Source organism: Lynx rufus, unplaced genomic scaffold (genome assembly GCF_022079265.1).
Source record: "Lynx rufus isolate CCGP_SWC_20201006 ecotype Redwood Valley unplaced genomic scaffold, mLynRuf1.p SCAF_19, whole genome shotgun sequence".
NCBI lineage: Eukaryota > Metazoa > Chordata > Mammalia > Carnivora > Felidae > Lynx > Lynx rufus.
The window spans coordinates 29,400,851-29,423,721 of record NW_025814833.1 but is presented as its reverse complement, the minus strand read 5'-3'; the positions used below and the strand labels follow the sequence as shown (position 1 = coordinate 29,423,721).

Sequence of the window (22,871 nt, the reverse complement as noted above, 5' to 3'; positions counted from 1 at the left end):
ATTCACAACTCAGGCCAACAACAGATGTTGGCGAGGATTCGGAGAAAGAGGATCTCTTTTGCATTGTTGGTGGGAATGCAAGCTGGTGTGGCCACTCTGGAAAACAGGATGGAGGTTCCTCAAAAAACTAAAAATAGAACTACCCAACGACCCATCAATTGCACTACTAGGCAAGGGACACAGGTGTGCTGTTTCGAAGGGACACATGCACCCCCATGTTTATGGCAGCACTGTCAACAATAGCCAAAGTATGGAAAGAGCCCAAATGTCCATCGATGGATGAATGGATAAAGAAGATACGGTATATATACACAATGGAGTATTACTCGGCAATCGAAAAGAATGAAATCTTGCTATTTGCAACTACGTGGATGGAACGGGAGGATATTATGCTAAGTGACATTAGTCAGTCAGAGAAAGACAAATATCATATGACTTCACTCAGATGAAGACTTTAAGAGACAAAAAAGATGAACATAAGGGAAGGGAAGCAAAAATAATATAAAAAAAGGGAAGGGGACAAAACAGGAGAGACTCTTAAATATGGAGAACAAACTGAGGGTTACTGGAGGGATTGTGGGAGGGAGATGGGCTAAATGGATAAGGGGCATTAAGGAATCTACTCCTGAAATCATTGTTGCACTAGATGCTAACTAATTTGGGTGTAAATTTTAGAAAATAAAAAACAAATTAAAAAAAACAAAAAAAGAGTACCATCAGTTAGACAACCAAGCAAGAAACTGGGCAGTCATCCTATATTCTTCCTTCTCTCTTCCCCTTTGTCCCCATCGCTGGCCCACATCGAGTCTTGACACGTAAAACAAATTAAAACAGTGCTGTCCTGGCTGAGCTATTTTGCGGCCATTCAAGCCTCTTCATTAGTCTCCACAGCAGTCTGAAGACACTCCTGTTACCCTGGGGCCCAGTGGAGACTGCTGGAGAGCCACAAGGCCGACCGTGAGATCGGGACTTCCAAGCTAAAAAGCTCTGAGCTGGATTCCTACTTCTGCACTTAACAAGCTGTATGCCTCTAGTCATGTCACTTAACCTCTCAGAGACTGAGTTTCATCACCTATAAAATGGCAGCAGTAGGGTCCTAGCAACAGGGCTGTTCTAAGGATTAAATCAGGCACTGTAGGAAGTAATATCGCACACAGGACCTCCCTCCACGACCCAGCTTCTGCCCAGCCACCTTTTCAGCATCATCTCTAGCTGCACCTCCCAAACCCTAAACCTTATGCCACAGACATGCTCAACTACTCACAGTCCCCCAATCATAGCATCCTGTTTCAGACTTCCAAGTTATTTTTTTTTATTTTTTTTAATGTTTATTTATTTTTGAGAGAGAGAGAGGGACAGAGTACAAGCAGGAGAGGAGCAGAAAGAGGGAGACACGGAATCTGAAGCAGGCTCCAGGCTCTGAGCTGTCAGCACAGAGCCCGACGCGGGGCTTGAACCCACAAACCGAGAGATCGTGGCCTGAGCTGAAGTCAGATGCTCAACCAACTGAACCACCCAGGTGCCCCCAGACTTCCAAGTTCTTGATCACACTGATTTCCCTCCTAGAAATGCTCACCCACCCATTTATTTCACAAATACATTTTCACTCCCTCCATTATATCCTCCTTGTCTCTCAGTCTCCTATCATAGAACATTCTGTTGTATTGATCTGTCTACAGGTCTATCTCCTTAGTCAGGACTGTGAACTTCTAGAGGACAAAGACCACGTCTACTTGAGTTTGTATTCCCAAAACCTAGAAGATGGTAGGTGTCCCATTAATGTTTGCTAAGTGACTATCCTAGAAAGCAAATTGTTAAGTGAAGCAGTATTCTTATATTTCTAAGTAAGTTCTCAACACTTACATGGATAAGGCAGGCATGTTTTGATTCGCCACTTTTGGTAATAAAACATCCTATCGGAAATCCTGGTGTGCAGCACTTTGTTCCATCCCCTGTATTACGGCACCATATTACAGGCATATTGTCAATAATCCTAAATACAAATATTTTAACAATAAAAGTTTTGACAAGCGTTTCACACCAAGCAAAACCAACATCATCTTGCATGGATTTAAGTTCAAGTTTTTAATCAAAGTTACAAAAAATAGCATACAATTTCAAGGACCTATTAAAACTACTTTTGGGGCACCTCGGTGGCTCAGTCAGTTAAGCGTCCGACTTCGGCTCAGGTCATGATCTCGCGGTTTGTGCATTCGAGCCCCGCGTCGGGCTCTGTGCTGACAGCTCGGAGCCTGGAGCCTGCTTCGGATTCTGTGTCTCCCTCTCTCTCTGCCCCTCCCCCACTCACACTCTGTCTCTCTCTCCTTCAAAAATAAATAAACATTTTTTAAAAACTTAAAAAAACTACTACTTTTTTTTAGGGACACCTGGGTGTGGCTCAGTCACCCAGGCGTCCAACTCTTTGTTTCAGCTCAAGGCATGATCTCACGTGGGCTCAAGCCCTGTGTCGGCTCTGTGCTCATGGTGTAGAAGCTGCTTGGGATTCTCTCTCTCCCTCTCTCTCTCTGCACCCCCCTTCTCGTGCTGTCCCTGTGTCTCTCAAAATAAACTTAAAAAAAAATTTTAAAAACCTACTTCCTTTTTTTAAAAAAACTACTTCTGAAAGGACTTGAAAAATTAAATCATGTCCTCTCATTTGCCAAACCTACCAGTGATGCTGATAATTCAGTCGTATTCCTTTCCTCAAAAAGGCCAGCTTTTTCTCCTGGTCATCATTTGCTGTATCATAGGATTTTACACAAACTTTTATGCATGTTCCTGTCCTGTTAAAAGGAAACTGTTGAGAAAGAATTAAAAGATTAAAAGATTTGACTAAGTTTTATAAATCAAGGGTCGCAAAATAGGCAATTTATCTTACAGATAAACCTTTCCTTCAGAGACTTCAGTGTGCCATCATCCTCAACACTATCTCCTTTAACTTTCGATTTATACCTGAAATGATTACACCACACACACACACACACACACACACACACACACACACACACAATATGCTTTCACGACTAAGACCAATTTGCCTTCTTCAATAACTCTCATATAGAACCCTTCACTTAAAAGTGGTAACAGAAGTGATTGTAATCATGGTCACACAACTCTCTCAATATACTAAAAACATTGAAGTGGACACTTTAAGGGGTGCCTAGCTGGCTCAGTCAACAGAACATGCAACTCTTCGTCTCAGAGCCATGAGTTCAAGCCTCATCTGGGGTGTAGAGCTTACTTAACAAAAAACTGGACACTTGAAGTGGGTGAATTATTTGGTATGTGAAACTCTCAGTGGAGCTGTTCCCAAAAAAGTGATAACAAAATATCTGATATTTTTCATATGAAGCCTCTTGTTTACAAAGTCTAGCTATGAGGGATTCTCAGGGTAAAGTGCCAATGTTATTAATCAGGAAATCAGGAGCAAGCATAAACTATGAAAAGTGTTATATTTAGCACCTCATATCCTGGAAGCCCACGAAGATTAATCCCAAAGTTCCCTACTGGCAGCTGCGGAGAACACTCTCGGGGTTCTTTCTTTCTTTTTAATACGGTCATGTTTGTTTCTTCATTCCAAGGGACACCATTTCTTGAAAAAGTTCACTTTTCCATGAGGACACTGGTATGCCACAAGTGTATGTTGGGCAACTTTAATTGTCAAAAAGCTAATGCCTGACACAGAGACCAAAGGAAGAGATCGGCAAAGAGCCCAGAAATAGATCTACATAACTATGTCCATGTGATTTTTTTTGACAAAGGTCCAAAAGCAATTCAGTGGAGGAAGGATAGTCTTTTCAACGGCAGGTGCTGAAGCAATTGGACATCTACAGGCACAGGAGGAAGAAGAAAGAGAAGGAGAAGGAGAAGGAGGAGAAGGAGAAGGAGAAGGAGAAGGAGAAGGAGAAGGAGAAGGAGAAGAAGGAGAAGGAGAAGAAGGAGAAGGAGAAAAAGAAGAAGAAGAAGAAGAAGAAGAAGAAGAAGAAGAAGAAGAAGAAGGAATTTCAACCCAATCTCATACCTCATACAAAATAACTCAAATAGAACAGACTTAAATATATAAAGTAATTATGAAACTTTTAGAAGAAAACGTAAAAGAAAATCTTCAAGACCTAAAGGCTGTATCACATCTCCTTCGACCTGACACCAAAAACACAACCCATAAAAAGAAAACTTGACTACTGGACCTCATAAAAAGTTAACAAAGTTTGCTCTGGGAAAGACTCTGTTAAGAAGGTGAGGAGTGCCTGAGGGCTCAGTCGGTTAAGCATCGGAGTTCAGCTCAGGTCATGATGTCACGGTTCGTGAGTTCGAGCCCCGCGTCGGGCTCTGTGCTGACAGCTCAGAGCCTGGAACCTGCTTCGGATTCTGTGTCTCCCCCTCTCTCTGTCCCCCTCCTGCTCACTCAGTCTCTCTAAAAAATGATTAAAAACGTTAAAAAAAATGTTTTAGATGAAAACATAAGGGTGCCTGGCTGGCTCAGTTGGAAGAGTATGCAACTCTTGATCTCAGTCATGAGTTCAAGCCTCATGTTGGGTATAGAGATTACTTAAAACTAAACAAATAGGGGAACCTGGGTGGCTCAGTTGGTCAAGAGTCAACTCTTGATTTTGGCTCAGGTCATGACAGCACACTCATGAGATTGAAACCCGAGTCAGGCTCCACGTGTAGAGCCCGCTTGGGATTCTCTCTCTTTCTGTCTCTCTCTCTCTCTCTTTCCCTTTGTTCCTCCCTCTGTCCCTCCCATTCTTGCTCGCACCCTCTCTCTAAAATATAAATAAATCGGGGTGCCTAGGTGGCTCAGTTGGCTGAGCGTCTGACTTCAGCTTACATCATGATCTCAAAGTTTATGGGTTTGAGCCCCATGTTGGGCTCTGTGCCAACAGCTGAGAGCCTGGAGCCTGCTTTGAATTCTGTGTCTCCCACTTTCTCTCTGCCCCTCCTCCACTCGTGCTCTCTCTCTCTCTCAAAAATAAATAAACATTAAATAAATAAATAAATAAATAAATAAATAAATAAATAAATAAATAAATAGGCTTTAAAAGAAAAGAAGGGGCACCTGGCTGGCTCAGTCAGTACAGCATCTGACTTTCCATCTTGGGGTTGTGAGTTCAAGCCCCACATTGGGTGTAGAGATTACTTAAAAATAAAATCTTTTTAAAAAGTAGATGATAAAAACACAGGCTGCAGACTGGGAGAAACAATTCGTGAACTACTGTTGCACAAAAGGAATCACACCCGGAATATATAAGGAATTCTGCAACTCCATAGTAAAGGAACAACCAATTCAAATAGAAAATGGGTCCAAGAGGAGACATCTCACTGAAGAGCATATACAGATAGTAAACGCCCACATGAAAAGGTGTTCAACATCATTAGGTGCTAGGAAAATGCAAATGAAAGCTAGGGCGAAACTCACCTATCGGAGTGGTTAAAATAAAAAATGACAACACCTTGTATGTCAACTATACTTCAAGAACGATTTTTGTCATGACAACACCAAATGCTGGCAAAGACGCAGAGAAACGCCGTCACTCCTACTTTGCTGGTCGGAACGTAAATGGTATGGCCACTTTGGAAAAAGGCGGTTTCTTGCAAAATTAAGCACGCCACTCTCACATTACCCGGCAGTTACGCTCTTGGATGTTTACACCGAAAAAATGAAAACCCAGCCGCACACAAAAAAACCTCCACCTAAATGTTCACAGCATGGGGCGCCTGGGTGGCGCAGTCGGTTAAGCGTCCAACTTCAGCCAGGTCATGATCTCGCGGTCCGTGAGTTCGAGCCCCGCGTCAGGCTCTGGGCTGATGGCTCAGAGCCTGGAGCCTGTTTCCGATTCTGTGTCTCCTTCTCTCTCTGCCCCTCCCCCGTTCGTGCTCTGTCTCTCTCTGTCCCAAAAAAACAAATAAACGTTGAAAAAAAAATTTTTTTTAAATGTTCACAGCAGTCTTACTCATCACAGTCGGATGCTAGAGAAACAATCCGAGTGTCCTTCAACGGGGTAAATAGTGAAACCGGAATATCCACACCATGCAGTACTACTGTGAACGCACACAACCCACGTGGATCTCAAGGGGATGATGCTGACAGAAAACAAAGCTGATCCCAAGAAGGTTGCAGGCAGCATGATTCCACTTGTGTAACATAATTGCAATAACATGGTAGAAACAGAGAGGACTGGAAGTGGGCGGGGGGATGCGTGAAACAGATGACGGGTACGGAGAACCATTTATCGCGATGAGCACTGGGTAATGTATAAAATTGCTGAATCACTATATTGTACACGTGAAATTAATGTAACACCGTACATTAATTACACTGGAATCAAAGCAATAAATTAAAGGACTTGAAAAGAGGGGTGCCCGGGTGGCTCAGTCGGTTAAGTGTCTGGCTTCAGCTCAGGTCACGATCTCACGGTTCATGGGTTGGAGCCCCCCGTCGGGCTCTGTGCTGACAGCTCAGAGCCTGGAGCCTGCTTCGGATTCTGTGACTTCCTCCCCCCCTTGTCCTTCCCCCCGCTTGCATTCTGTCTCTCTCTCAGAAATAATACATGAGTAAACTTTAAAAACAGGAAGGTGTTACCGTTGGGCAAATCTGGGCAAAGGTACCAAGACTTCCTTGTTCAAGATTTTTTTGTAGCTTCCTGTGAATCTATAATCATTTCAAACTAAAAAGTTTTAAAAGAAACTAATGCCTGATGGTTTCACAAGTGTCTACATATATTACAATCGGGGCACCTCGGTGGCTCAGTTGATTAAATGTCCAGCTCTTGATTTCGGCTCGGGTCATGATCTCACGGTTCCTGAGATTGAGCCCTGCATCAGGCTCTGCACTGACAGCATTGAGCCTGCTTGGGATTCTCTCTCTCCCTCTCTCTCTCTCCCTCCCCCACTCACACATGCACTTTCTTTCTCTCTCTCTCAAAATAAATAAATGAACTTTGTTAATTAAAGAAAAATAAAATTGGCCAAACTACACACTTTCAATACACACAGTTTACTGTACTTCAAGTATATTTCAATGAATTTGGAAAGAAGGAAGGAAAAAGTTAATGCCTTCATAATCATAACTGCTTATGAAAAGATCCTTACTCTATCCCAATATTATTAAGATATTGAAGGCAAAATCAATAGAGAACGACAGTCCAATTACATCTGCTTATATCACCCTACCCAAAATATGCAGGAACCATAAATTAAGCTTCTTTCCTTTACAAAGCAAAAGTAAAACCTCAAAGACAAAACCTTTACGTGGAACCTCAGACAGTTTGAACAGCACATATTAAATGCATTCTTCTGGCAACACCACATTCTATCTCCTTTCCTTTTTCCCGACCTCCTTTTAAAACAAAGACTCTTTAGGGACGGCCTGGGTGGCCCAGTCAGTTAAGCGTCTGACTCCAGCTCAGGTCATGATCTCATGGTGCATGAGTTCGAGCCCCGCATCTGGCTCTGTGCTGACAGCTCAGAGCCTGCCTGAAGCCTGCTTCAGATTCTGTGTCTCCCTCTCTCTCTGCCCCTCCCCCACTTGCGCTCCGTCTCTCTCTCTCAAAAATAAATAAACATTAAAAAATGAAAAATATCTCAAACAAAGACTCTTCGGGGCACCTGGCTGGCTCAGTCAGAGGAGCCCACAACTCTTGATCTTGGGTTGTAAAGTTTGAGTCCCACTTTGGGTGTAGAGATTACTAAAAAAAATAATGATAATAAATAAATAAAACAAAGACTCTTTGCTACAATTTTAAGCACCCAGTTTGGAAAAGATTCAATTTGAAATAATATTTAATAAGAAGATCAGTTGAATCACCTTATAAGGAGATGATGATATTCGTTCTCCAAATAGCACTTGTCCAAGATTTTCAGAAGGATTTCTCTTTTCAGAGTCTTTACAGAAGTCAAAGCTAGAAGAGAAGCTCAGGTAAGATAAAAAAAAAAAAAAATCAGCAAAGAAATCCATCTTTGTAATCCGTCTAGCGTCTCCACTGTTAATGGTAGATGCTTCTAAAAACATGACCCAGAGGTGTCTAATTATGATTTATAGACTTCATTGTAGATTCCTTTTTAAATTATTTAATCTTTTATAGCTATGAATTCATTATTTAAAATGCTCATGTTACTGCTCTTGACTTCTGTAATGTAGGTAATCACAATCTTAAAGAAAAAAACGAATGGTATTTTCAGGGCTAAACTTCAAATTACATAAAAATAAGCAAACAATAGCTTAAAATGTGTAGTAATTCTAACCTGAGACATCTAGAAACTGCAATTATCGGTTCTGATCAAAGGAAAACTGAAACAAAACCCCTCCTCAAATATATGCCCACAAATTCACTCACAGATCAAATGGTTACTACATGAAAAGAATTACAACTACCTTTAAGTAAATGTGAATATACAAAATCGAATATAAAATGGTAGAAGATAAAATCAGTTGGTGGGTTTGTGTAATATTTTAAATGCTTATATTAACATTTAACATTTAACTTGGTATTTTAATGAAAATTAGACCTGATTTTACCTCTGTTTCATTAATGGAAATAAAGCAATATCAAAGGGAGTTACAATTATTTTTCTAAAAAGTACATCATTTGTGGGGCGCATGGGTGGCTCAGTAGGTTGAGCATCTGACTTCGGCTCAGGTCACGATCCCACAGTTTGTGAGTTCGAGCCCCAGGTCGGGCGGGCTGTGTGCTGACATTTCAGAGCCTGGAGCCTGCTTCGGATCCTGTGTCTCCCTCTTTCTCTGCCCCTCCCCTGCTCGTGCTCTGTCCGTCTCTCTCAAAAATAAATAAACATTAAAAAAAATTTTAAGTACATCATTTTTTGTTATTCTCAAATGACTGATCTTAACCTTGATTATGTGATACATGCTCACTATTAAACTAAGCAGGTGCATTCATTAAGTACCTTAGGATAAACCTAACTAGCCTATGTTTTAGAAATACATTACAAATCTGTGAAGATTTTTGTAACTTCAAAAGGTAGTAAATTTATAATTTGCTTTTCTTAGAAAAATCAAATATGGCAACTTCTTAAATTTTTAAACACTTGTCTCACATTGAAATCTCTATATTCTAATCATTTCGTTCCTGTTACCTTTATTACAAAATTAGCACCATAAATCTTTAATATATCCAGGGCTTTCATTCACTATCATTAAAAACTTTTTAACACATTCTAGGGCGCCTAGATGGCTCAGTCGGTTAAGTGTCTGACTTCTGCTCAGGTCATGATCTCACAGTTCGTGAGTTCGAGCCCCGCATCGGGCTCTGTGCTGACAGCTCAGAGCCTGGAACCTGCTTCGGATTCTGTGTCTCCCTCCCTCTCTGCCCCTCTCCCTCTCATGCTCTGTCTCTCCCTGTCTCTCAAAAATAAACGTTAAAAAATCTCTTTAACACATTTTAACACAATAATATCATAATTGTGATATAACCACAATTATATCAATTATATCAGACATAATTATAATACTTATAACTTACGTATTGTATTCATAAGGTAGGACAGATTCCACGGAGTCCAATCTATTTACAAACAGTGCTACTGTGGACTACAAAACGGAAAGAAAACACTCGTTAATAATACAAGATAAAATAAGGTAGCACTTGCAAAATACATAATGAAGTAACTGAAAGGTAATGGGGTCTATTGCTCCCATCAATTTATAACTGTGCAATTATAAATTTATAACTTAGTACAGTGTTATAAATTTTTAACATAGTGTAGCTATAAATTCATAACATTTCATTTGGCTGGAATCATTGGATTCTCTGACTACATAAATTTTTCAGATACCTCGGCCATCTTAACCCTTTTTAATTATAGAACCCTTTGAGAACTTGATGAAAGCCATGGCCCCTCTCCCCAGAAAAGCACACGTATTCACCAAAGTCACGGCTCTGTTTTAAGAGGCTTCATAGGACCCTTGGAGTCCATGGAATTCAGGTTAAGAAAATGAGATACTTATTTTCTTTAAAGGAGAGGGGCACCTGGGCGGCTCAGCCGGTTAAACATCTGACTCTTGATTTCGGCTCAGGTCATGATCTCAGTTTCATGAGTTCAAGCCCCGTGTCGGAAAGCTACCTGTTGTATTATTTTAACCACTTTTATAAGAATCATTCTAAAATACACTTCACTCTTTCCTATCTTAAACAGAACGTGATGATCACAATGTGACTTTCCCTGATGGTTCAGGGTCACTTTGAACTTTAATCCTTGTGCCAGCTTTGACTCCGTGACTTACTCAGTATCTGAAGTGAGAACCATTTGCTCCAAAGCCAAATTGCCATTGGTGTTACCCACACTCCTAATACCCACATTCCTCACCCCTACCAAAGAACTTAAACTTCTTGGTAAAGATTTTATGTCTTTCTTTTCAACTGTCAGTTGTCGTGATGCCTCTTCTCCCTTCTCCCCACCCCCCCCCCATCTGCTAGAAAGCAAGCCCTCAATTTGTGGAATAAATCAGCAGATTTGTTAAAGAGCTTGAGAGTTAGTACATGAATATTAGGACATCTATCCTGGCTTTTCACAGGATACTTCTTCTTACTTTCCTGGACCTCAGCTGTGTTCCTGATCATTTACAAGACAGGATTTTTAAAACCACTAGAACAGCAGAACTTGGGTAATCATTTTATTCAAAATTCCGTAAACTGCTTTTTAAAAAAAATATGAACATCCGCTATCATCTTTACCATATGGTTAGATTTTTTGTAATAAAAGGATGTAGAAAATCAAGTTTGGGAACAAATATAAGCCTTACTATAACTCCATAAGAGCATCGTATCTTCACTTAATTGAAATCTAATCAGGCAGTTAGCAATAGCAACATTTATCAGTCATAGTTTTGCGAAGGTGAACAGGCAAAAGTTTCTAAAAGGACAGCAGATAATTAAGGATGATACTTCTTATCTAGAATCCCAAAACACAACGTACATAAGATTTGAACTATATTTTAAAATGTATATTTGGAGCTTAATGTATTTAAAAGAACCTTAATAGTTTCTCAGATCAAGTGGAAAAAAGACAAATTATTCTATAATGGCGTTAAGACAACTGTTCAGTGATTGAGGGGAAAAAAAGGTAAGTTGGATGCTTACCTCATACGTTACACCAGGAAATATCAATTTTATGTGTTACAATTTAAACCGTGAAAGTAATAAAAGAAACCAGGGGAGAATTACGTTAGAATCTCAGCTGGCTTAGTTAAAACCTTTTGAAACAGGGCACAAAACTCAGACCCAAAAAGAGTGTTTTATTTATTTATTTATTTATTTTGAGAGACAGCATGAGTCAGGGAGGGGCAGAGAGAGGGAAAGAGAGAACCCAGGCAGGTTCTACACTGACAGTACAGATGTAGGGCTTGAACCCAGGGACCATGCAATCATGACCTGAGCTGAAGTCGGCTGCTTAACTGACTGAGCTACCCTAAAAGTTTCTTTTGCTAAATTAGAAGTCAATTTTTCGAAATGGCAAAAAAACAGAAACAAAAACAAAACACAAGAAGCAAAACCAAGAGGCAACTGACAAACAGGAAAACGATGTCACAGACAAGGGACCCATTTCCTAATTTAAAAGTGTCCACAAATCAGTTTTTTATTTTTTTATTTTATTTTATTTTTAATTTTAACGTTTATTTATTCTTGAGAGACAGAACATGAGCGTGGGAGGGGCACAGAAGAGGAGGAGACGCAGAATCTGAAGCAGGCTCCAGGCTCTGAACTGTCAGCACAGAGCCCAACGCGGGGCTTGAACCCGCAAACTGCGAGATCATGACCTGAGCCGAAGCCGGACGCTTAACCGACTGAGCCACCCAGGCGCCCCAGTTTTTTATTTTTTTAAATATTTATTTGTTGAGAGAGAGAGAGAGCGCACGCACGCTCTTGTGCGCGAGTGGGGGAGGGGCAGAGAGAGAGAGGGAGAGAGAGAGAGAGAGAGAATCCCAGGCAGGCTCCTCACTGTCAGCACAGAGCCCTAGGCGGGGCTCAAACTCACGAGTTGTGAGGTCGTGACCTAAGCCTAAACCAAGAGTCAGACGCTTAACCGACTGAGCCACCCAGGTGCCCCTAAAAATGTGTTCATATGGAAAGATGGAGTTAACACAAAAGTGCGGGTTACAAAATAACATGGATACTATGATTTGATGTTGGTAAACAATGCAGGTGGACTCTCATTCATTGCTAGTGGGAATGCAAAATGGTACAACCGCTTTGGAAGACAGCTTGGCAATTTCTTACAAAACTAAACATATCCTTAGCGTGCAATCCAGCGATGATACTCTTTGGTATTTGCCCAGAGGAGCTGAAAACTTACGTCCACACAAAAACCTACACGATGTCTAGCGCGGCTTTATTCATCATTGCCAAAACACGGAAGTAACCAGGAGGTCCTTTAGTAGGTGAATATATAAACGAACTGTGGTACGTTCAGACAGTGGGATATTATTCAAAACTGAAAAGAAATGAGCTATTAAGGCATGGAAAGGCACAAAGGAACACCAAATGCATATTACTAAAAATAAACATGTGGCAGGGGGCCTGGGTGGCTCAGTCTGTGGAGTGACTTCACCTCAGGTCATGATGTCATGATTTGTGAGTTCGAGCCCCGCATCGGGCTCTGTGCTGCCGGCTCGGAGTCTGCAGCCTGCTTCAGATCTTGTCTCCCTCTCTCTCTGCCCCTCCCCTGCTGGCATTCTGTCTCTCTCTCTCAACACTAAATAAACATGAAAAAAATTTTAAATATACAAATGTGGATATTAGTATATAGAGAAAAAATGTACAATATATGTGGTTTTCAAGGTTTTATTTTTTTAAGTAATCTCTACACCCAATGTGGGGCTCAAACTCATGACCCTAAGATCAAGAGTCACGAACTCTTCCAACTGAGCCAGGCAGACGCCCCTGGAATTCATACTAAGATATCAGAAGTAGTAATTCTATAGTTATTATAAATGCTTTTCTTTTCTTATTTTTGCTTGTCTGCTATTGCTTTTGTAATAGTAAAAATTTTTAAACTAAAAAAAAAAAAAATCAACAGGCGCCTGGCTGGCTCAGTTCATTAAGCATCAGGCTCTTGGTATTGACTCAGGTCACAATCTCATGGTTTGTGAGTTCGAGCCCCATGTCAGGCTCCACACTGAAAGCACAGAACCTGCTTGGAATTGTCTCTCTCGTCCTCTCTCTCTGCCTCTCCCCGGCTCTCATGTGAGTGTGTGTGTGTGTGTCTCAAAATAAACAAATAAACTTTTTTAAAAAATCAAGGGGCTTGGGGCACCTGGGTAGCTGTTGGTTAAGCGACCGACTTCGGCTCAAGTCATGATTTCACAGTTCATGGGTCTCCCCTTCCCCTGTCTCGCTTCTCCTCTGCCCCTCCCCTGCTCGTGCTTGCTCTCTCTCTCTCTCTCTCTCAAAAATAAATAAAAATTTTAAAAAATTAAAAAAAATCCAGGGGCTGGACACTAGCAAGTGAAGGAAGTTTGGAGTGTTGAACCTAGAAATGAGAGATTCACCAAAAGACAGAAGGCAAAATCTCAGAATAAAAAGTAGAACACATTAGGGATACAAGTAACAGCCTAAAAAGAAAAGAGCTCACAGAAAAGAAACTCCAGATATTTGTTATGATTAAAGATGTTTCTTTGCTAGGAAGCCTGCTGAAATAGAGAGCCAAGATGAGGTATCACCAGAGAGAAAGCAGACATAAAAATATTTTTTAAAGGCCATTTCTTTTTTTTTTTAAGTTTATTTTGAGAGAGAGAGAGAGGGAGCAAGCGTGGTAGGGGCAGACAGAGGGGGGAGAGAGCGAATTCCAAGCAGGCTCTGCACGGTCAGTGCAGAGCCCGATGTGGGGCTTGAACTCATGCACTGTGAGATCATGACCTGAACCGAAATCAGGAGTCGGACGCTTAACCAACTGAGCCACCCAGGTGCCCCAAAGGCCATTTCTGTAGGAAATTACTATCAATACTTCTCGCAGGAAAAGGCAAATTCCAAGTTTTAAGAGCAAACTTGCTGCACCTACAACTGGCCTTTAGAAAACCCCAGAACTTTCAAGTTGGTTAAGAATGTAGTCAAACCACACCCAGCACTGTTCTGAGCTTCTCAGTGCCCTTGTGGTATGCCAGAACACTCCCTCATACACTAGATCAGGCAACTAGGAGACAGAAAAATAAGTCCCTTTCAAATGTTTATTTATTTTTGAGAGAGAGAAAGAGAGGCAGATCCTGGGTAGGGGAGGGGCAGAGAGAGAGAGAGAGAGACAGAATCTGAAGCAGGCTCCAGGCCCTGAGCCGTCACCACAGAGCCCCAGGCAGGACTTGAACCCAAAAACCTGCAAGAGATCTGAGCCACCCACTGAGCTCAGGGATAGGGAAAAGGAATAGGGAGAGGGAGAGGGGCAGGAAGAGGGAGGAGCCAAGGAGGGGGAAAGCAGAGGAGCCCGACAGAGGAGGAGGAGGAGCAGCCAATAGGGAGGGGGGAGAGGGAGGAGGCCCAGGAGGAGCCCAGAAGGGCAGTGGAGAAGTAGCCTAGAAAGGAGGAAGCAGAGGAACTAAGAGAAGACAGCCAGCCAAGAGGGAAGAGAAAGAGGGTGGGGTGGAGTTAGGTGGGAGGCGTGGGACCCAGACGGGAGCGGTGGGAAGGGAGCATTGGCGCCTAGAGGGAGAAGGGAGAGGGGATGGGGCCTGGATGGAGTGGCAGGGTCTATAGGGGAGGGGGGAGCACAGAGAGGTAGGAATTGGGAGGGGAGGTGCCTGACTGGAGGGGCCAAGCCTAGAGGGGAGAGGAACATTGAGGGGCGGGGCCTGGGTAGAAGGGAGGGGCCTGGAGGGTAGAAAAAAGGGGACAGGCGGGGCATACAGGGTAGAATAAAGGAGAGGGTCGACTCTTAGAGGGGAGAGGAAAGGGGAGGAGCATGGACTAGAGGGTAGAATAAAGGTGAGGGGTGAATCCAAGGGAAGAGAGGAAAGGGGAGGGGCGGGGCCGGGGTGAAAAGCAGGGTCTTGAGGGAAGAGGAAAGTTGCCCGGGTGGAGGGGCATGGCCTTGGTGGAACGGTGGGGCCCAGATTGCAGAGGAAAGTGGAGGGCCAGGGCCTACAGAGGACAGGAAAGGGAAGGGGAGGGGACTGGGTGGAGGATGGGGACATAAGGGGGAGAGAGGAAAGCTGAGGGGCGGGGTCTAGAGGGGACAAGAAAGTGGTCAGGCGGGGCCTGGTTGAAGGGGCGGGGCCTAGAGAAGTGAGGAACGCGGAGGGGTGGGGCCTGCATGGAAGGTCGGGCCTTAGAGGGGAAAGGAAAGGGGAGTGGAAGGGCCTAGAGAGGAGACCAAAGCAGAGGGGCGGGGCCTACAAGGGAGAGGAAAGGGGACTGGAGGAGCCTACAGGGGAGAGGAAAGGGGAGGGCGGGGCCTAGAGTGGTAGGAAAATGGAGGGCCGGGTCCTAGAGAGGAGAGGAAAGAGGAGGGGAGGGGCCTGGGTGGAGGATGTAGATAGGGGAGAGGAGAGTTGAGGGGCGGGTCCTAGAGGGGAGGATGGGGGGATGGTTGGAGGGGCAGGGCTTACAAGGAATAGGAACGCGGGGCGGGGCCTAGAGGGGAGAAGAAAGTGGATGGGCAGGGCCTGGCTGGAGGGGCAGGGCTTAGAGGGGTGAGGAACCCGGAGGGGTGGGGACTGAGTGGAAGGGCAGGGCCTAGATAGGAGGGGAAAGGGGAAGGGGGAGGCCAGTGTGGAGGGGAGGGGCCTAGAGGGGACAAGACCTGGGAGTGGAAGGGCCTAGAGGGGAGAGAAAAGGAGAGGGCCTGGGCACAGAGGAGAGAGAAAAGGGGAGGGGTAGGGCTTAGAGGGAAGGGGAAAGGGGAGGAGAGGGGCCTGGGTGGAGAGGCAGGGCCATAGGGGAAAGATAAGGGGAGGGGAGGGGCGGGACATAGAGGGAGGTAGAGGGGAGAGGAACTTGGAAGAACAGTTCTCCGTGGAAGGGCAGGGCCTAGAGAAGAGAGGAAAAGGTAGAGGAGGGGCCTAAAGGAAAGGAAAGGGGAGAGGAGAGAGGAAAGGGGAGGGGTGGGGCCTAGAGGGAAGAGGAAAGAGGAGGTGAGGGGCCTGGGTGGAAAATGGGGACATAGACAGGAAAGTTGAAAACCTGGTCCTACAGGAGAGAAAAAACTGGATGGGTGGGGCATGGTTGGAAGGACAGAGCCTAGAGGGGAGAGGAAGGTGGAGGGGTGGGGCCTGGGTGGAAGGGCGGGGCCTAGAGGGGAGCAGAATGGTTGGGCGAGGTCTGGTTGGAGGGGTGTGGCCAAGAGGGGAGAGGACCATGGAAGGGCGGGGCCTAGATTGAGAGAAAAGGGGAGTGGAGGGGCCTACAGGGGACAGGAAAGGGGAGGGGCAGGGCCTAGAGTTGAGAGGAAAGTGGAGGGCCAGGGCCTAGACAAGAGAGGAGAGGCGGGGGGAGGCTCCTGGGAGGAGAGAGGAAAGTTGAGGGACGGTCCTAGAGGGTGGAAAAAAGTGGACAGACAGGTCGCGGTTCTAGGGGCAGGTACTAGAGGGGAGAGTGATGTGGAAGGGTGGGGCCTAGAAGGGAGAAGAAAGTCGATGGACTCGGCCTGGTTGGAGGGGCGGGCCTAGAGGGGAGAGGGGTGGAGCCTAGAGTGGAGAGGCAAGTGGAGGGCCAGGCCCTAGACAGGAGAGGAAAGGGGAGGGGAGGGGCCTGGGTGGAGGATAGGTTCACAGAGGGGAGAGGAGAGTTGAGGGGCGGGTCCTACAGGGTAGAAAAAATTGGACAGACAGGTCGTGGTTCGAGGGGCAGGTCGTAGTTGGAGGGGTGAGTACCAGAGGGGAGAGGAACACGGAGGGGCAGGGCCTGCGTGGAAGGACAGGGCCTAGAGGGGAGAGGAAAAGGGAGTTGTGGGGCCTACACAGTGGAGAGGAAAGTGGAGGGGCATGCCCTAGAGAAGATAGGAAAGGGGAGGGGAGCGGCCTGGGTGGAGGCTGGGAATCTTGAGAGGAAATGAGAGGGGTGGGGCATAGAGGGGAGGGGAGGGCCTGGATGGAGAGGCGGGGCCTAGAGGGGTGAGGAAAGTGGAGGGCCAGAGCCTAGAGAGTAGAAGAGGAGGGGCTGGTCCTAAGGGGAGAGAAAAGAGGGTCAGGACCTAGAGGGTAGATGAAAGTGGCCAGGTAGGCCTGGGTGAAGGGGCGGGGTCATAGTGGAAGGGCGTGGCCCAGAGTGGAGAGGAAAGTGGAGGGCCTGGGCCTAGAGAGGAGAGGAAAGGGGAGGGGAGGGGGCTGGAGGATGGGAACACTGAGGGGAGAAGAAAGTTGAGGGGCGAGTCCTAGAGGGGAGAAAAAAACTGGACGGGCAGGGTGTGGTTGGAGGGACGGGGACTAGAGAGTAGAGGAACGTGGAGGGGTGGGGCCTGGGTGGAAGGGCGGGGCCTAGAGGGGAGGGGAAATGTGGCGCCAGTGTGGAGGGGCAGGGCCTAGAGAAGACAAGACCAGGGAGTGGAGGGGCCTAGAGTGGAGAAGAAAGTGGAAGGGCGGGGCCTGGTTGGAGAGGCGGGCCTAGAGGGTAGATGAAAGTGGCCAGGCTGGCCTGGGTGGAGGGACGGGGCGTTAGTGGAAGGACAGGGCCCAGAGTGGAGAGGAAAGTGGAGGGCCTGGGCCTCGAGAGGGGAGAGGAGGGGAAGGGAGGGGAGGGGAGGGGCCTGGGGAGAGGACGGGAACACTGAAGGGAGAGGAAAGTTGAGGGGCCAGTCATAGAGGGGAGAAAAAACTGGACGGGTGGGGCGGGTTTGAGGGGCGTGGCCAATAGAGTGGGGCGTGGCCTGATTGAGGGGCGTGGCCAAGAGTGGAGAAGAAAGATAATGGGTGGAGCCTGGTTGCAGGGGCGGGGCCTAGAGGGGTGAGGAATGCGGAGGGGGGGGACTGCATGAAATGGAGGGGCCTAGAGGAGAAGGGAAAGGGGAGGGGCGACCCTAGAGGGGAGAAAAAATGTGGGAGGGAGGGACGTGGTTGAAGGGGCGGGGCCTAGAGGCAAGAGGAAAGCGGAGGGGCCGGGCCTGCGTGGAAGGGCGGGGCCTAGATGGGAGAGGAAATAGGAGGGGTGGAGCACAAAGGGGAGAGGAAAGGGGAGGGGTGGGGCATTAAAGTGAGAGGAATGGGGTGGGGAGGGCCTAGAAGGGAGAGGCATGCAGAGTGGAGGGTCATAGAGGCGAGAGGAGAGGGGAGGGATGGCGCCTAGACAAGAGATAAAAGTCGAGGGACCGAGTCACGGTATAGGGGCGGGGCCTTGTCGGAAGGGCGGGGTCTAGATGGTAGACTAAGGGCGAGAGGCAGGGCCTTGAGGGGAGAGGAACGCGGAGGGGCAGGGCCTAGAAGGGAGAGGAAAGGGGCGGGACAGGGCCTGGGTGGTTGGGCGGGGCCTAGAGTGGGGAGATAAGTGGAGGGGCGGGGCCTACAGGAGAGAGAAAGGGGAAGGGCAGGGCCTGGATGGACAGGGAGGCTATCAGGGAAGGTGGGAAGGGAGGAGCAGAGCCCAGAGTGAAGAGAAGAGGAAAGCTGAGATAAAAGGGAGGGAGCTGAGGGAAAGGGGGGAAAGGAGGAGCTATGAGGGAGAAGGAGCTGAGCGGGAGTTGGACGAAGGCACAGCACGGGGCAGGAGCCAAAAGGGAGGGAAATAGAATCCGGGAAAAAGAAAGGTCCAGATACTCCCAAGTGCGAGGCTCAGAGACTGGGACGTTGAGACACACCTATGGACAGGGCTATGGCGTTCCGGGTCCGAGTCCAAGAGCTCACGACCATGGTCTCCCCTGGTGTGCCCGGTACCCCAACCCAAAGCCTTCCCCTCACATCTCACTGCCTCCCAGGGGTCCTCACCTTGCAGGTTGCAGTCTCTCGGGATGCCTCGCAGAAGTTAACTGGAGCCAACCCGGGGAGGTAGAAAGCTGCGCTGCGGGAAGCCTGAAGCCCCAGGAACAGCCCCAGCCCCAGCAGCCACCTCAGCCCGGGCCGGGCGAGCCTGAGGCGCCAGGGGTTGGTTCCCATGCGGAAACGAGTACTCATTTTAGGAACCGCCTCAGGGCCCGGGAACACACACCAGAAGGCGAGATTGAACCAGTGGAAGGGAGAAGCGGGAATGATAAGGAAGAACCGTGGACCGGGAGGAGCCTAGACCGGCTGGTTGGACGAGAACTCCTGGGAAGGCCACTTATTCCGGCGAGACAGTGGCTTGGAACCCGTTGCTAGGGCGCCAGGCAGTGTTTGCGAGCGCATTCAATACGCATGCGTGTGGGTCCCCGCGGCGCCTTCCACCCCCTCCCCGCCGCGTCCCCCATTCCCCCATCCCCCCACCCGCAGCCCGGCACTTTCCAGCGGTTGGCTGTACCTCGAGAGCTGCCTTTGGTGCTGTCTCGCGGTGCGGGGGAGGGGGACAGGGAAGTCTGGCTGAGAGGTCTCTCAGCATCTCAACGTCACATCACAGGGTCTTGCGTCCTCCCCGAGTTTGCCTCGGCCCCAAAGTAGCAGTGTTACCGCCCCCCATCATCTTCACTTCTTCCTGCGAGGTGGGGGGGACAAAAAGAGGGAAAGGGGGGGAATTCCGGGGCCAGACCGTACAGGATGATGGGTATTAGGCGCTAGAAATGCAGCCAGTCCGAAATGGATGTTCCATAAGTGTCAAATGCACACCCAATATCAGAGACTGCCTGGAAAAAGGAGTGCAAACCTCTGTATTTGTATATTGATTGCAGATCGAAATGACAATATTTTGGGTCTATTGCGTTAAATAAAACATTTTTTAAAAATAAAGTGTGGCTGCTATAACATAGAATATTTACAGTGACGTGGCTCGCGTCATATTTTTTTGTTAAAGCAATTTTAACATAAATGCCGCAAAAAAAAAAAATACAGCAGACCCCAAAAAGCCATTCAGTGATACAAACTAGCCAGTTAAGCTGTTTAATATTTTTATGTTGTCTCTGATGATACATGAATCACTCAATGTGAAATAAGTTGTGCCATCATTTCTACCCGGGAGATACAACTTTTATTGCACATGCATGACTTGAGCAGGGTATGTTTATTATATTATGATTCATTGATCATCTGAAAAACCTCAAGATAAAAATCACTTGAAGAAAGAAAACCACAATAATCACATCCTAGAGAATGTCAGACGGGTGTATCCTAAATTTTTTATTGAAGTATGGTTGACAAAATGTTATATTAATTTCAGGTGCACAGCATAGTGGTTGGACCCTAGTATGGGTTCACTCGCATTCTATTTCTGTTGGACGACATCCCAGGACAGTAGAAGAGCTGATCCTTTTTTTCCTCCTTGTCTCTCAAGAGCTTTGGAGAACAAGAGGTCACTTGTTTGTGCAGAGACGAGTGCGCCTCGCCATTCTGTCCAACTTCCCTCGCTTGGGAGAGGTCTGTCCTCTGCCGATTGGCAGGCGACTATTGGAGGCAGAACAAAGGCAGCGAGCTGGCCGTTAGCAGAGGCATGTAGAATTTGGCGAGTTAACTCTTGGACCAGGGAGGCAGGAACGGTTGGAGGAGAAAATGTACCAAGGATCAGAATTCGGGGCGTTGGGAGAGTGGAAAGACCGGACTTGAGCACGCGGGCCGGAGAAGCCCTTGCAAAGATGTGGAGAACAGGATAAGGCCATCTGGAAAAGGACCCCGTTTGTGCAGAGGAACGGGAAAGGGAAGGTAGGGAGCGGTAGGGCGGTCACGGTTAGAAGTCACCAGAGCTTGAATACAAAGCTTACGTTCACCACTGCGTTACCGTCCCTCTCTGATCAGCCTTGGATGACAAGTGTACGTGTTCGCGTAAATGGGAGGCCCGGCCAGCCTCCGAGGCCTGGGCGCGGGAGACTGGCGGCTGCCCTAGGGCCCTGCGGAGCCGGGATGGCTGCGGGACTGGGCGCCCTGCTGAGCGAGCCGTGGGCGGCTCGGCGAGCGAGGGGACCGTGGACGCGACGGCGCTCCCCGGGGCGGGTGTGCCACCCAGGTCACCTACGGGCCGCCGGCCCCCCGCCCCTCCGCAGACGCCAGAGACGGATAAGCAGCAAAGAGCCGCGGTGAGCGTGTTCGCGATCCTTTTTTCCCACCATCACCTTCTTCACGTACAACTCCAACCGTGGCATTGAGGCCTTCCATTAAAGCTCCCGGCCGGGGCCGTGTCTGTTAAGAAGTGGAGCGTCACCGAAGGCTACTTCCCCGTTCTCAGCTACAAGATACAGCCCCTCCTGGTGTCCCCAGTGTGTGACTGTCACCAGCTCCACCCACCTGCTGGGCCTGAAATGGAGGCGGTTCACTCCGGTGGATTCTCTGTGCTGCCCCGCGCTCTAGGAGTCGTCTTCTTGTCCCCCACCCCGCCCCCCAAATGCAGAAGCCCCTGGGCAGTCTTGAGCAAGCTAATCACTAGGGAGGCCTGGCTTTGCCCAACGCCAAGGCTCCCCCTCCCCCAGTTTGAAGAACTCTTGCAGAGTGGGGCCTGACTGCCACCTATAAATAGGGACAGTTTTATTTCTTCCTTTCCGATTCGTATGCCTTTTTTTTTCTTGCCTTGTCGCACCAAATAGGATTTCCAATAGGATATGGAGTATAAGTGAGAGGAGACATCGTTACCCTGTTTGCCATCTTAAGGAGAAAGCATTCTGTCTTTAACCATGAAGTGTGACATCAGCAATAGGCTTTTTATACTTGTCCTTTATCGGGTTAAGAAAGTTCCTTTCTCTTTCCTAGTTTGCTGAGAGTTTTTACCACGACTGGGTACTGAATTTTACCCAATTTTGGGGGCAGTGTTTCTTTTATTTTTAAGTTTATTTTATTTTGAGAGAGAGAGAGAGAGAGAGAGAGAGAGAACAAGCAGGTGAGGGGCAGAGACAGAGGGAGAGAGAATCCCAAGCAGGCCCTGCACTGTCAGCACAGAGCCTGACTCAGGGCTGGATCCAATGAACTATAACATGACCTGAGTGGAAATCAAGAGTCAGATGCTTAACCCACTGAGCCACCCAGGCACCCCTTGGCAGTGTTTCTTATTAAAACTATTAATATGAGGAGCGCCTGGGTGGCTCAGTCGGTTAAGCCTCCGACTTCGGCTCAGGTCATGATCTCATGGTTTGTGAGTTCGAGCCCCGCGTCTGGCTCTGTCCTGACAGCTCAGAGCCTGGAGCCTGCTTCGGATTCTGTGTCTCCCTCTCATTCTGCCCCTCCCATGCTCGTGTTCTGTCTCTCTCTGTCTCTCAATAATAAATAAATGTTAAGAAAATACTATTAATATGATGTATTACACTGATATTCAAATATTGAATCAGCCACGTATTTCCAGAATAAACCCCACTTGTTAGGATGATGTATTTAAAAAAAAAAAAGTTGGGGCGCCTGGGTGGCGCAGTCGGTTAAGCGTCCGACATCAGCCAGGTCACGATCTCGCGGTCCGTGAGTTCGAGCCCCGCGTCAGGCTCTGGGCTGATGGCTCGGAGCCTGGAGCCTGTTTCCGATTCTGTGTCTCCCTCTCTCTCTGCCCCTCACCCGTTCATGCTCTGTCTCTCTCTGTCCCAAAAATAAATAAAAAACGTTGAAAAAAAATTTAAAAAAAAGTAACAGCAAAATAAATGGGGCTATATTGTGGTGTAGAATGCAAAATTTGCAAAGCTTTTAAAAGAAAAAATTCAAGGGGACCTGGGTGGTTCAGTCAGTTGCACATCTGACTTCAGCTCAGGTGATGATCTCACATTTTGTGGGTTTGAGCGAGCATTGTGCTTGCTGCTGTCAGTACAGAGCCTTCTTTGGCTCCTCTGTCCCCCCTCCTCTCTCTCTGACCCTCCCCTGCTTGCACTCTCTCTCTCTCTCTCTCTCTCAAAAATAAATAAACATTTTA

General features: G+C 47.1%; 1 protein-coding gene across 1 annotated transcript in view; it reads right to left on the bottom strand.

Annotated features, from left to right (window-relative positions):
• LOC124513992 (transmembrane 9 superfamily member 2-like) overlaps positions 1–19,045 on the bottom strand; it is an 88,245-nt gene extending 69,200 nt beyond the window's left edge. Inside the window, exons 1-5 of the mRNA XM_047082092.1 lie at positions 18,860–19,045; positions 9,483–9,550; positions 7,808–7,901; positions 2,670–2,797; positions 1,864–1,993 (exon numbers count right to left, since the gene is read on the bottom strand). Coding sequence (XP_046938048.1) covers positions 1,864–1,993; positions 2,670–2,797; positions 7,808–7,901; positions 9,483–9,550; positions 18,860–19,045 — 606 coding nt within the window. The remainder of the gene's footprint in view (positions 1–1,863; positions 1,994–2,669; positions 2,798–7,807; positions 7,902–9,482; positions 9,551–18,859) is intronic.
• Between the last annotated feature and the right edge of the window lie 3,826 nt (positions 19,046–22,871).